Source organism: Sinohyriopsis cumingii, chromosome 11 (assembly GCF_028554795.1).
Source record: "Sinohyriopsis cumingii isolate HCF-2022 chromosome 11, ASM2855479v2, whole genome shotgun sequence".
NCBI classification, from domain to species: domain Eukaryota; kingdom Metazoa; phylum Mollusca; class Bivalvia; order Unionida; family Unionidae; genus Sinohyriopsis; species Sinohyriopsis cumingii.
Window position 1 is genome coordinate 14,015,595 of NC_142971.1, and position 16,207 is coordinate 14,031,801.

Below are 16,207 nucleotides of genomic sequence, written 5' to 3' on the forward strand. Positions count from 1 at the left end.
AACCGTAGAAGACAATATATCACGCGTATTTGTAAACATGTTGAAATGTATGCACGGCTTCTATATGACTTACTCCAAATTATATATTTATGCTCACAACCGGCTGTCGGTGACGTCATAATGTATGATTCCAAGTCGTGTACACTTCAGATTGCAAAAGTTGTTGTCGACGTGAATTCTGGAAAGCGTAATTTCGATACATTACAAAAGCCAGGAACTTGGCAATAGGTAGTGAGATATTTGAGAAAATTTGAATTTATATGTTAATAACTTTTTATTATGACTCACATGTATTTAATCTAAAAACGATAAATAAAAAATTACATGTAATTAGTTTGTTCATAATTCCTACAAGCTTTGATTAATGTGAAAGCAGCAAGAGAGTTAAACAAGATTCCCCCATTTTCAAAGTTTGATCGCATGATTAAATGATAAAGTACCTCAGTTACCATGTATAATGCACACACAACATTAAACAGCGTATAGTTATCGGCAAAACTTATGCGAATAAGTACTTTATTAGGCACTTAGTGCATAAAGACACAGTTGTGTGTCGACTTTAAAAACTCGCTCGAATTTCTGCTTTTGATGTTTGATAATTAAATAGATAAAGATAACAGTTGTGCTAGATGATATAATTATCCTTCTAACTTTGCTGGAATGCGAGATAAAAGTATCCTTTTGCAAATCTGAAGTAAGTTACGGATACTTTCTAAAACATCATATAGCGTTCGTAAACCGTGGGTAGGACTGTTATTCGCCTGAAAGTGTTGTGATATGATTTCGTCTGTTCGCAGTCGGGTGTTAAATGAAAAAAAAGACGGTGTGCATGACAGAATAAGCCATCTGACGACTTCAAAGCAAACCTCATTAAAAGGCACATGGTAGATTAGGGGTGTTCGACCTTTTCAGGCGATTGGCCACATTGTTTTCACTCACGGGACCCGTGAGCAAATGTCGGAAAGATAAGACATTAAAAAGCACAAGATAAGCCACAAGTAATGAAAGGTTGGCGGACCAAATAGAAACTTTTGATGGGCTGGATTCTTTCCCGTGTGACGTATGTCGGACAACACAATGCTAGACGATATCTTAGCCTCAGGGTAACTATATTTCTCAACTCCTTTGAATTGTCTTTGTGATCTTAGAAAAATTATTTAATTACTGACCACCCTCCCTCACCCTACCCCTTCTCCTGCTGCAGTACGTCAGATAAAGCATATAGTCATGACAATACAAACAAGATATAGGACTGAGAAAATCCAATCAAACGTATTGCTGACAGCTTAATCTTCAGAGCTTAATGAGAAAATTGCAGCAGGGATTAACAATATTTCCTTAGCAATATAATGCAGTATTTAAAAAAGTGAAAAATGTTGTTAGAGGGCACTAAGAAGAATAATTATTAAAGTTGCCTTAAAGGTCTCCATATAAAATTATAACAATTTGACAGGCATGCCCAGCATACTCAGCTGAATGCTGAACCTTCAACAGTGTTTTGATAAATTGCTACCTGGCAGATGACAGAAATGATTCCTAATCTGTAACTGTGTGATGCGTTCAACAGTTGGAGCTGTCGGAAGACGAATCAAAGAATATGTCCTTCGGTCTATCTGTTTATCTACCTCCCTACCAACGTACCTGGAGATGTAACTACACGAAGAGGTAGACAAGTACTTACCTTCCTGAACAACATTTTTCTTCACATTTTGTGCCAAACCCACCATACAATAACTCTTTCTTCTACACAAGGCTATGCAGGGTAGAATTCATATAGCGCGAGCTCTACCACTCATAGTCTCCATTTGTCCGTCCGGAATAAGGGATACAAGAATGCCAAGATTCAAACGTAAAAATATAGCCAAAGCAGCAAACCATAGGGCTTTTTGAGGTTCGAAATTAAAAGTCATTAAACCACCCGTATATCTATCTGTACGTCATCAATTCATGTGGGGTATCGATAATACTAACATGGAGCAAAAAACAAAAACAACTGTATTTACTAGACATGTTAGATATTAAGATCTTATTTGACAAATTAAATGTTGCTAGATGAGTCAAACTCGGAAGACAATTACCGATCACTAATTTGAAATCTGATAACACATCATAAATAATGATACAACGTCGACGGTAATATGGTAAAAAGCATTACCTGAGTGTAACATGAAAGTAACAATATCTTTTTCAAGAGATGATACCTATTTGTTAACAAGTTTGGATAGAATATACACATTATTAAAGCTGGTTGTGTTGAAAAATAACGTTCAACAGATTACGATTTCCATCACACAAATAGAAAAGTTTCAGAAACAAATGCAGATCTACAGATTACATACATAATGATGATGATGATGTGGAAATAAGTAACATTGTCCATGGTGACAAGTTATTTTAAACAGTGCAGTATGAGGAAGCAACATATTATGCGTTGTATGTCGATAGATAAATATATTTTAAAAAATTACTCTGCTCAAAACATGAAATAATCTGAAGATTTTGTATACTTTGACACTTTAGGCTGACACTTTAGGTTGATACTTTGCTAATATAAAATGGAATAACGTTTCACCAAAGCTTATTAACTGTACAGTAAAACTCACCATAGATCAATAGATATGATTCCGGCTGAAAAAAGCAGGGAAGAACACATATTAAAAATAGAAATGAGTCGATTACTGACCTGAGAACTGATACATTTAGAACGCCTACATTTAAAATAGAATAAACAGCTAGAATTTCAGAATAGATAACATTTTCTAAAAAGGGCTGCCTCCCTACCTTTCACGGGAAATATATAAAATAATACATTTTGAATATTTGGTCGTTTACAAATTGTATGACTTGAAGGGGGAGGATATAGAAGCTGTTTTACGAACAAAAGGGTTCTTTCCATACATCAAAGAAGATTGTATGCACAAAGTTACAATCATTTTACAAACAAAACCGATTAACAGTAAAGATTATGTATCAGTGAAATGGAAATCATCTAATGAATTGTTTAAAAGTTGGAAACCAGCTGAAACCATTCATTACATTAAAATACATGGAGAAAGCAAAACATTTATCGAAGGAAGTACAAAGGGACATGAAAACTTTGGCTGCTGAAAGGCAAGGAATTTCTGCAAAGTGACAGTTTTAAAAAACATCAAGGACTTAAATCATTCACGGTATGTGAATTTGTTTGGTGTTTACAATGAAAAAGCTTGCAATGAAAAAAGACGGTATAAAACTTTTTAAAAGATAATATGACGTATCGAATTGATTCCAACCATATCTATAAAAGCTATTTAAAAATGTGCAAGACCAAAACCTGGTCTACGAGAATTTAATCAAGATAAAAGATGACGAAAGTAAGATAAATGTTGATGTCATAATGGGAACATTAAAACTTCTTTTCAATTTCATGCAAACAAGATATAACAAATATGCCAACAGAAAGTGATCTTAGTGCAATGGCGTGATTAAATATACATTTTCTTCTGGACGGATTATTTAACCATGTACAAGTTTAATACCTCCATAAAATCATCAAAAGCAAAGTCTTACCACAAAATCACCCAAACTGGTTGACCGTGGGGGAGGGGGGATTTTTCGAGCGTTTATATGACATTTAGTAGTAAATGAAACTAAAATACCCAAATAAATGGTATAACTAATGTTGAACTATCCTAGCACACATGCAAAGTATGGTATTGGTGACAAAGGTAAATAAAAAAAAAGAGGACCAATTTCTTCAAAAATGGACCTCAATAATGAACATGTAACTTGTACCTGACTTGATGGTAAACAGGAACAAAATACTGTAATATCACAAAGTCCATGTCACCTAGATTGTGTGCCATATGCATGTGTGTGTTTGTGTTTTCTTTTTCTGTAGATTATATGTATTATCCCTAGATTATCTGATAACCAGAAATGTTTGATTGTAAGGTGACCTTGAGATGGTTCCCCGACCCAGCGGTCAATCAATTACGGGGTTAATAAAAATAAATAAATAAATAAATAAATAAATAAATAAAATTCTTATCATGTATCGATAAATACTATATATAAATTGTTCATATAAAACGGGGCGTGACTAACCCTTCCATTAAAACACGAATCATATATCATACAATCCATGAAATATATGGCATTGTTCACTAACAGCCTCCACGGAAAAGGACAAATAAGCAAAAGGAACATGATTCTAACATTGAGATCGCTTTTAGTATCATAGTTTGCATTTCACTCTTTTCATTTGATGACTCATTTAGCTGGTGTTGTAATCATATTAATGTCTTTAATGGATTGTTCAGACAAAGAAATTTATTTTGTCTACGGTAATTTTCGGTAAGATTCATATTGCTTTAGATGGCATCATCACAACATGCTTAGTAACGTGCTTTGCAATCAAAAATGTTAAGGAAATAATTTCGTAATGTAGCAATTGAAAATATGAAAAAATAAAATGCCGACCTTTTTATAGATATTACCATTGCTCGTGTTGTAGAGAAAGAGTAAATAAAGCAATCTACACATTAAAAAATGGTATTGATGACAAAGTGTAATCGTTCTCATGGAAACATGCATCTGATATACATATAGTTGTATACATTAAAAAAAATGATAGAAGGAATATAAAACAGACTGCAAAATGGCAAGAACATGCACAATTTGTGTAAAATCAACGAGAACACAATGGTTCTCAAATATTTGAAATAAATCGAGAACTAATTACATCAGAATGTGCAAAACATTAAATGGAAGCTCAAAGTATTTGCACGATGAAAAACAATTCCCTATTAATAGTATGACATGTACATAGAATGCATTGATTCTGTGTGGTATATATGCAGCTGTATCGATATAACATGGAAATTAGTGGATAGTTTATATAGCAAAAGTGCAAAGTCACGACAAGAATTTCCTGTTTACACTGTGAGAAATGACTATAATGAAGGAGATGGGGATCCTAAATGTAATGTGTTTCTGAAGATAATAGGGACAATTCTTATTAGGACAATATTATCTTTAAATAATAAATCACCGTTACTATCATCAAAACCACTTTCAGCTATAAAAAAAAACAAAAGATTTATATAAAAAAAATTCAAACAAATCACGTACGACATCCATGTTTGTCTACTCTGTGACACGATAATGTTGACTCTGGCATTGACCAAATATTTAACGAGATAATAAATTACCTCGCTGAGACACAATGTTTCACATATTAACCATTAAACATTATTGATAGATGCATTTTAAAGATGTATAGTGGGATTCTTTCCACATCACAGTGCGATAGGAGTTTTCGTGGCAAAGGCAGGTTGTGATTTCCTGTATTTTGCATTTAACACAACAGTATTCCTGAACTGGTTAAATCTGTTTACAGGTTTAATATTCCTTTCGGGTACGAAAACTGTGGTCGGAATGTACAAATATTTTTCTTGCTGCGGATAGTTTTAATTCAACCAACGATTACTTAAATCTGAAATAAATGCATATTGTATGTTACAATTTTAAGATGTCAGCACTTCATTGCTAGAGATACATTAAGTGAAAGAATAAAAATATCATAGTTACTACCTGAATCTTCAAGATATATCTGATTTTGAAAATAATTTTACTGTGAGAAAATTAAATTAGTGGAGTTCCTTGGAAGGTTAAATCACCATACAAATATTTTAATGAGAAAATTAATGTAAATGAGTAAATAGTTTTGACTTAGTGAAATTTGCCAAAATGCTTTCAGAAAGTCAACTTTGGTGACATACTTGTCATTTCCGATCATATCAATACAGTCATCGATTCTTGGTAATGGAAATGAATCTGTTTTTGTCACACTGTTCATCTTTCTATAATCTGTGCACATACGGAAAGACTTTTCTGGTTTTGGAACAAATATGCATGGTGAACTCCAATCACTTTTACTGGGCTCTATAAAATCATTCTTAAGCAAATACTGAATTTCTTTTTTCAACTATTCCTGTTTGAGAGGGTTCATTCTTTACGGGTGTTGTTTCACAGGTTTGGGATTTACGATTCCAACGTCATGGAAATGTTGGTTATTCTTGTATGAACATCTAAAAATAACATCTAAAAATAAGTGCTCATATTCAAATAATAACTGTTTAAGTTCATTTCTTTCTTGATGTTGCAAATGTGAAAGTTTCTGTTCCTAATCTTTCATAATTTCTGAATTTCGAAGATTTGTCTCTCCAATATCAGCAGAATCTGATGATATTCCTTCATTAAAACTAAACTAATTGCATGTTTAACATGGATATCTATATCAACATATTGGTACTCCTATAATTTATTTAGATCCTAGGAGCACTAATATTACAATTTAACTCATTCATTTTCTTCTTAACTTTGTAAGGGCCGTAATATCTAATCTGAAGAAAATATTGAAGAATGAATAAGAGAGACTAAATTCTATTACCCTGGATTCATTGTTGCACATTTTAAAAAAATAAGCCGATATAATTTGGCGCGTCAGTACTTGAATTGTTAATGTACGAGTTCTACTACAACAACACAAAACGATTAAGATATTGTACACGGAAGAGCACACTTTACATATGCACATTACCACCGATGAAGTCAACGCTAACATGGGCAAGAGATCATATCTGAACGAGTCTAACACTAGCAAATACTCGACGGGCCATATGCTGTTTATTAAATACCAACAATAAAGTGGTGGGGAAATTCAGGGATGAATGCGCTGCCAAGCGCATCGAGGAATTGCGACCCAAATCATACTCGATACAGACTGGCAATAAAAACATCAAGAAAGGCAAATGATTCCCAATTCTGGTTGTGCAAAAGGTGTCTACTCGAGCGACGTGAATTCACCAGACCTTATCCGGTCGCAGTAACATCGCATTGGACTCTACCGTTGCATCAAGGTCAGTTTCTACCCAATAGAATTACCACGTATGGACACCACGCGATGACGCACTGAGAATGTTCGCCAGCGGCAGTTCCATATTTGTTCCATCGATTTGCAATTCTTCCTGAACGAATGACTTGTTTGGTTGTTTTCACGCTCGTGTTTGCACCGCAAAGTAGTCCCGCGCGAAAATGTAGCTTTTTGGTTGTGCCATAATATTAGTCCGGTCCGAGATCGTATTTGCATCAGCGGATCACACTGGGTCGGTACCACGACGTTGTTGGCCTTCTATCTCTACCGGAGCATACAGGTACGGATCCAAATTGTTTTAGAATGAGTCTAACGCAGTTGGTTTCAGCGGTAAGGCTACTTTGAACAAGACAGTTTTCAACAGGATTGCATCAGCGGGTTACTAAACGATCATGCGTATTTTCATTGTTCAATGCGCTATGGTCGGTAGAAGCCATATAACCCACGTCCGAGTGCGTTCTTGACAATTCATGAACAATTACTGCGTGTACTGTTGCCCAAATAATTGTTCCACAAAGGTGCAGCTGAATCTATCCACATTGGCCTAGTCGCGAAGTATGCTAACATGGTAACGAAGCACTCGCACATGGTGTTTCGTCAATGACGGAGCAACAACAACAGTGAAGTCGGGACTATGTTAGCGATCCATGTGCATAGATATGTTTGAACTGTTTGCGATACTTGTTGAATCTTTGGACGTCAACGGATGGGCTTCATTGTGTCTGTTGGTGACGCTTATTTGTATATGCGTCTGCGTACCCGATCATGCGGACGAAACAAAAGATTAACCTCGTGAATTTCGTTCGGGGTTCTCACATCCAACCATCACTGAAATTCTTCCTTGGCTCAGGTAGGTAAATCCCCTGCAACATGTGTTTGGCCAAACAACGCTATTACTAACTTAGCCACACTCGCTAACTTACCGAAGACGGTTTCACCTATCCAGTAATCGCGCAGTCTGTAATATATCGCAGATAGTTTCGTGTCCATATTTGTTATTTCGAGGCTTTACTTCCAAGTGCAGTCTTAGCATTCGTGTATTTTTTGATGATCCGTTTGGCGATTTTTTCTTGGAGTAAAGGCTTAAGCGCGTTCAAGTCATGGATGAAATCCACGTCTGTGTGTTAACGTGCATGGATGATATCGCTTGATGTTTTAAACACCAGATCATGCTTGTAGCATCCACGCGGTTTACAGGCTCTTATCCTGACTTTAGTCGATTATTCGAGCCCAGTTGTATATCCAGCTGTGTCCCAGTCCCGTAGTAATTCGGTATGTGCCCCAGATGGAGCCGAATATGCTTTTCACGAGGTTATTTACTCCACAATGCCCTGGGTAGCATTGTTACGACAGCAGCGATATAACTGCAAAGTTTTTGTAGACCTGGACCCAATGGAACTGTTTGGTCCGGAAGTTCCCACAAAGGCAAACTTCTTTGCTCCACATTGTACGCAAGTTCATGCAATTCCGGCTCGAACACTATGTGTTGAACCTGAGTTGGATTCGCGGTACGTGTTCGTGCGCCGCATCGCACACAGTATGACAACATGATGATTAGTATTCAAAATTCGATATTCAGCATGTCATCACGAACGAAAAACTATATACAGGGCACTGTGGAGTAAATACCACGTGTGTGTGTGTGTGTGTGTGTGTGTGTGTGTGTGTGTGTTATTCTTTATCATTCCACTGTTTCCTGATGCTGATTAGTACAGATGTTTTGCTCATGACCTTCTTGTCTGTGCGTGTCTGTGGCGTGAAAGAAAGAGAGAAGCAATAGGAATGGCTATATCGAAAACAAAAAAAAACTTGATTGGACGAAACTATTTGGGGTCTGTCTTTCTCATTTTTGCTGGTGTTCAGTTGCTGGATTTTGAAAGTTGTATACACGTTTTTTTTTATCTTATAACTTAAAATGCACCCACGTGTTGTATATGTTCTCGTGGATTGTCAAAAACGGGCAAGACGGTCTTCCATTTTTTTCTTCAAATCAACTTAGAAACGAAAAGTTCAATTGCGGGCCTCACCACTGGTGGAAAAGTCTTCTTATCCTTGACTAAGCAACTCTTTTAAAAAGAACTAAGGTGACTGTTCGGGAAGGGGGGGGGGGGTGCTTAACCTGGTACACAGACGCGTGAATGTATGTAAATTCTACTTATGTGTGAACTCCATATTGATACACATATAAAATATTTTGTACATTTTTCACACAAGAAACTGTCGCCAATGTTCCTGTTTAATGGTTCAAACATTAATATAAACTGGTGTACGTCTTTTCAAAGTTTTGTTCATGTTTACATTCTTACAAGAAGAAATATGTTAACATGTCACATTGAAACTCAATACCATGTGACCTAGTTTATTTGAAGAACCTGGGTTCGGGAATACAAACTTCATAAAGATAAAATGCTGTGATGTATATCTGTATAGTTATAATGTACCATCCTTAATTTCCAGGTCATTTAATGTAAAACTTCAAAACTCCGGGACACAAATGAAATAATATAGCACGATTTTCTACATAAACGAAATTTAGAGCCTTTTCTTGGTTATATTAACGACTGAGTATACAAGAGAGTACTGGATCAATACCATGTATTTAAAATAAAATCTTACTGTCATTTTTGTATTTTGATCCAATCCATAAAAGAAAAATCGTTTGATGTATAATAAGAAACTAGTGCCAATTCACTGATTGACAACAAATATATCAAAACTGATAGCCTTGGTTGGTGAAGTAATAAAACTACTATAGTGCCTCACACGCTATACTGTTTACAACCATTGTACTCTCTCTCTCTCTCTCTCTCATAAAATTGATAGAAATTTATCAATTTTGTGATCAATCATTATCATAAGAATATTTTTGTCCAAATTATTAATAATAAAAACTAATCTTTTCGGCCAAACGAAGCATAAACAAAGCAACTTTCGTCGCTACAATTTTGAACATATTTAGTTCATCACTATACACAGTATCAACATCGGGATATTTTTAATGTACAAGGTGTATTCACCCCAGTGATGGGAGGGGGTAGGTGTCAGCAAATGCAAAAGTTGTCCTTTACTGGGGAGATTCTGGCAAGAACAGGACAGAAAGTCACCGCTAAACACATTCATGAGCAAAGCGTTTTAAATGAAAACGAAAATAGGTGTCAGGGGTAAACAACTAAACCTAATGGAAATTTACGTATAATTAATACATTGTCACAAAACAAAAATAAAGTTTTATAATTCTTATATATCATTGACTGTTAGGCATAGAACATTCTAATGCATACTTTTATATAACTGTGTTTCGGAAATATGCTTGAGAAGAGCTTTTTAAACTAGATATCTATAATCCACAAATACAGATTCCAAAATGTAGAAGACAAAAATAGGCAATTTAATGGTTAACTTCCTATATTAAAAACGATCCTGAATAAAAAAAATGATATGCTTATTTAAGGAAGAGAGAAGGGCATATTTTGTCAAAATAAGTTTAATCTGGATCTGAGCATGGGCCAAAAATTACTCTTACAGTACCTACCCCTTTTGGCCACGGGTCATAGGGTTATGCTACGTGGATAAGTCGTCAAACGTAGGATTTGATCCGGAAGTATTATGTACATATCGCCCAAAGAACCTCAGCCGACGGCAATTCAACGTCCGCGAGAAATACATGTAAGTGTATAAAACATACACCGATGTGTGCAAACGAAATTGTCTGCATATAGTTGCACATTTTAAAGAATAGACGATATCATCCCCTAAACCTACAATCAATATCATTACAGATCTGGGTAGATTTATCGGCCTAGCCATACATATAAATGTGTGGTCTTGTCATTTGTAATTTTGAATTCTAAAACACCCTATGTCTAGCTGATCTAATGGTTTGTTTTATTATTATTTTGAATGTTCATTTATCCCTGTACCGGATGCTCCATATTCCTTGCTGATCTAGTGTCATTTTTATATTGAATGTTCTTTTATTCCTGTACTGGGTGTTAAATTAGTCGAGCAATCGCTATATGCATATTGCTAATTTAAAACTCGATAATTAGTTTATCACAATCTATCAACCAGTGGCGTCACTAGGGGTTGGTGTCACCCAGTGTGATAACTCATGGTGTCACCCCCATGGACCTCATTCCTGCACAAAAATTCAAAACATTTATAAACATTCATGTGCGGTAACTCATGGTGTCACCCCATGGACCTCCTTCCTTCACAACAATTCAACAATTTTATAGACAGTCATTTTGGTGACACCCCCTTTGATGGTGGTCCGCACCCCCCCGCATCCTTCTTGTGACGCCACTCCTATCAACCATTGTTCAATCGTTTTGACAGTCTTTTTACATTTTTTCATGGATGATATCATTTTCACACACTTGTTTTTTGGTTACTTTGCGTTTATCCCGCAAAATATAATGGTTTACTGGCACATTTGTTAGTGCCTTATTCTTGGCAGTTAAGATGTAATCTACAACAAAGTTTATATTAACTGGAAATATTCACATATTTTACACATCTGGGAATATTTCGTCTGGAACAATCCTACTGTTAAATAAAGAAAACTATTTGTTCATATTAGCAAAGCTGTTCCTAAAAGTTTCGGCATTCCTCTTCGTTAAAAAAAAAAAACATGTGATTTATAAAGGTCTATATATTTACACGTCAAAAGAGTCATGGAAATTTGACAAGAAATGACAAAATTGTACAAAAATAAATCAACATATTTATGCAGTGAAATCTACATTATGATCATAGTTCTACTCGTTCTCGTTCAACATACATATATTGCCCACCCAAACACAAATACATAATGGGTCACGACATGTAAGCGAATGAAACTGACAGTTTATTTTAATTTCCTTCATACATTTTTTTATTGACAGATTAGTCATTTATTATGGATAAAGTGCACTTTACTTCCCCAGAGAGACAGAGAGAATTGAGACAGAGACTGAGACAGAGACAGAATGAGTCTAGTATTTTGTTTTCGTTTATGAGCTTATACACAATTATATGAATATGAGAAAAATTTAAAGAGCCCTACCTGTACGCGCTTTCTTGAGTCCAGTTCCTTGATATCCTCGTGTGAAATGTATCAAGTATTTATTTTCGGCACATCATGCCTAAAACAGAGTAATCATGTTTGCAGGACAGAGAACAAAAATCATTTCCGTTATACTCTGAACGATTAAAGAGATACATGTGTTACAATGAATGAAATGTTTTGCATGTCATTGTTTCAAAATGAGATTCTGTACATTTTCTTGCGTATCATTACCGTGCAGTTTCCTTGAAAACTGACCTCTTGTATCAGATCTGATATCAATTAAAAAATTGTAAATCACAGTTACCATATTAACCTACATAATGGTAAGCCCTATTTCATGTCTTAGTAAGAACCAGATTCACTAACCACTGACGGTTATTATTTATATTTCCTCTCACAATAAATTTCTACTTCTTTATTTTCTTTTTACCTCTGTGATTTCTGCCCAGTATTGTGTAGGAGTGTTGAAAGTTGGTTTCTTCAATCCTATAATATCAAATCTATGTTCCTTTGTTTAGCACATCCACCATAATGTCCCTTTTAATGTTAATCCTTACCGTAACAATAATCTTGCAACTCACATTTCTTACCTGCATTAGAGCACGATTCGCTAGCTTGTGATTGCAAAATGTTTTAGTTCTCATTGCTTCAAATATCTTGTTTTCTTTATTATTCAACTATTCTTTCCACTATTCTTTATGTTCATTCTTCTTTGCTTTTATCAAAGCCACCAAACTGCCCTGCTTATTGTGGGTCATTGCAATTCAAATATCATGCTAACTATAAAGCAAGATTCGTAAACCTGTTTTTGCTAAACGCTGTATTTATTGTTCATTAAATTTTCTCGTTCTATTCTTTTCTTAATATATTCCAATGCTCTTTCGTTCCACTGATATTTCTGATGGTTGTGTGCTTGTCGCAGCGAACCATGTAAAAACAAAGAAGTGTATTTAACTGGTAAGTGGTCTCACTACCGAGTGAATCAACCAACACATGCGTGCATCTGGCTTGATGTCCATTGTTTCCCATATTCCAAGGACCTCAAGGCAAACGTTATCAACTAAAGGGTTCTTATACTCAGAAATACTACAAACAATGGTCCTCTAATTACCACACATCACAAACTAAGATTTCAGACTGGCACGGTTTATCTTGCTTCACAGTTGTACAACTCATCAGTAAGCCTTTCCAAGCCAAAGAATTGTACTTTATGCCATGTATTACATAGCATTACCAGAATGCCTAATACAAATAATTACAATTATCTTAAGTTACTAACCATATATCCCGATAATTTCTTCTGTTAAAAAATTATAGAGGCTATATTTTACGAAACTAGTCTATGATATCATAAAGTTCCCTGAATACTGCACATAATAACGTCGGTTCATAGAAAATGGGTATTTGCTCAGTTTGAGAAATATGTTCATAACACTGACTCTTAAACAACAAAAACAGAACACTAAATTCAATCAAGTTAGAAAAAGGGACGTAAATACAAATAGCACATACCCCAGGGTTATTTCAGTATTAAAGCTAAAGTCATCCTCTTCCCCTTCCATTAGTAAATATTAATGACATACAACACATACTAATCTTAGCGCATGAAGTAATAAGGTTCGCTTTTTTCATTCAGCCACCATCTACATATAAATGTATCTCTCAACTTCTTCGTTCACTGACCTATCGACGTTTCTCCTCCTAGACATTACCGATTTAACTTTTACACAATTTTTAAGATTTTATTTTAACTTTTATACATTGACATATAATGGGCTTTTATTTTTTTCTCCGATATTAGACGAAAGGTTATAACGGCATGAATATGTGCACGCTATAAAACATTTAACTAGTTATTAGAGTTCTCTTTGTCTAACACTTGCTCGGCTCAGACAATTAAGGAGTAACAGGAAAATTACGCAGTCGTATGCACGTGGCTTGCAGCCTGATTGGTCAGCGTTTAAAGTGTAATTGCAAAAACAAATTTTCCAATGTGGAAATCTAAGTTCTTGAATTATTATTCGTAAATCTGCAGCTGATCTCAAATTTCTGGAGAAACTGGAAAATCCCCATCTTTATTCAGGTATTGGATACAATGCAGCTCAATTATTGATCGCAATATATACCTGGCAGCAGGTAATAAGGTGAGAATAGTCTTCGCCAAATACTCCACGATCGAGCGGTACACTGGACTTCGCTAGTTAGCCCATAACCTGTCCTGTGCATCACTCCCGAGGCAGCTTATTCCACACAGTCTGGCCTTGCGACAAAACTCTCAGCCACCGCTGACCTTTTTAAAGTACATATTATTCTCATCTTCACCTACTCGTGTTATTTTTTTAATCTGGCGAAGTTGGTGGCGCCGTCATATGGACTGCAATTGACTGGCGGAATAATGCGTTTAAATATTCTGGCACCGTGTCCTCTACTTTCACTGATGCCAACACTTCTTAAATATTTTCTGCTGATGTGGTCTCGTGGATGACTGATTGCATATGCGTTATTTTAAACAGTAACGACCTTAGCAAAAGCGGAGCCCGATTTGGATCATTTGGCGGGGCCCCTTGGATTTACGTGCGAGGCCCCTTATGAGCCCGGCATTTGGAAATACACTTTTAAACAAGCTTTATATCACAATGAACTTGAAATATTTTCTTCCATCGCTTTAAAATTAATTTCTTTCGTTAGATATATTTTTAAAAATTACCAACGCGCGTGGGCCCGTGAGCGCGGGATCGATTTGGCCAAATCGGTCCAATCTGCCTTAGACCGGTCCTGCTTTTAAAGTTCATTGACGTCCAACATATTGTTTCCATGAATGTCTTCTTAACATCCAAATTCTGTAGTTATATATTTTGCCCACCAAACAGTAACTTAGTCGTCGGTATGTCGAAGGCACCCAGAAAACTAATTACATTATGCTTCTCTGAGATCCGGTTGGCACTGTCTGTGTCGGACTTGCTCAAGCGTAAAGGGAGGGTTTAGTACAGTACCGGATTAGGGCGGGGTACAGGGTGCACGTGTCCCAGTACCCACCTCCTCGCCAGTCATAGGTTATGGGGGCCCACTGATCTCCGTGGGAAAAAAAATACGTGTGGTTTAAATAAACCATATTAAGCTGTAAAACGCCCAATACTTAACCTATTATAGCTATAACAAGTATAAAAGAGTGTTCAGGCTGTATTTGGAGATCTATATCTTAGGTTCCCCTGACGTCCCAAAGTCTTAATCCACCCCTGGTGAGGTATAATGGTTCTCTGGTGTAGTATAAGGGTTTAAAACTCTAGAAGTCTATCCCAAACAATTTTCGAACAAAATCAAACTTGACAGTTTTGAGCCACACTTAAAGATCTGATCTGGAAGCATGTGTAAATTCTCTATGAATATACTCGTAATCAAAGAAATTGATGTTCTTACCTGTCTTTTAGTTGCCTTGGTTTATGTTCCTTACACTTAGTTTAAATGGATTTTCCACTCCATTTAAGAAGTATATTAGCTTTCATTTACTCTGTTGCGTTTGTAGCGTTTTAGTTTTTGTTCTTACGTTTTGATCATAGTTTTTAATTGCCTATATTTCTGTTATTATGATTGTAGTTTTTAGTTACTCATACTTCTCGCGTATTGCATGGTGGATAGTGCCACTCATTTTTATTTTTATTTTTTATTTTTCATATATTGTTTAAACAAGATAATATCTCGTTTAAGCATTACGTTGTTCATATCTTGTTTAAACATAATACCATCTTTTAAAACCAAAAAATATATTGTTTAAGAAATATAATATCTTGTTTAAATAAAATAATATATTGTTTAAGCAATATAGAAAAATGTTCGTGGCTCTATTCAGCCACCGTAGTAATATTCCCACATATGCTTCCACAGTACATAAGTTGCTCTGTCTTGTGATATATATGCTTCCGGTACAATTCCTAGTCGTATATGTATGCTTTCAGTGCAATGACTAGTCGTATGTGTATCCTCCCAGTACAATGACTAGTCGTTATTTATGCACAAAAAAACAATACTGAATTGTGCGAGAAAAGATTTAATACATGCATTGTTAGAAATATAGGATACACGAGTATATACTCTCTCTCTCTCTCTCAAACATGCTTCTATTCACTATTACCAATATTCTACAACATCAAACTCATAACCAAAATAACATCAATACTTAATTTAAATAGTTTAAAATATTTGGCTCTCTCTGTGGGGGCTACTCATAGGATAGAATCTGAATG

At 35.5% G+C, this 16,207-nt stretch overlaps 1 protein-coding gene across 1 annotated transcript in view; it reads right to left on the reverse strand.

Annotated features, from left to right (window-relative positions):
• Positions 1 to 12,120, reverse strand: part of LOC149787635 (uncharacterized) — a 41,977-nt gene extending 29,857 nt beyond the window's left edge. The window contains exons 1-3 of the mRNA XM_089973811.1: positions 11,964 to 12,120; positions 2,604 to 2,628; positions 74 to 178 (exon numbers count right to left, since the gene is read on the reverse strand). Of these exons, the coding sequence (XP_089829937.1) occupies positions 74 to 119 (46 nt within the window). The 5' untranslated portion in view covers positions 120 to 178; positions 2,604 to 2,628; positions 11,964 to 12,120. The remainder of the gene's footprint in view (positions 1 to 73; positions 179 to 2,603; positions 2,629 to 11,963) is intronic.
• Between the last annotated feature and the right edge of the window lie 4,087 nt (positions 12,121 to 16,207).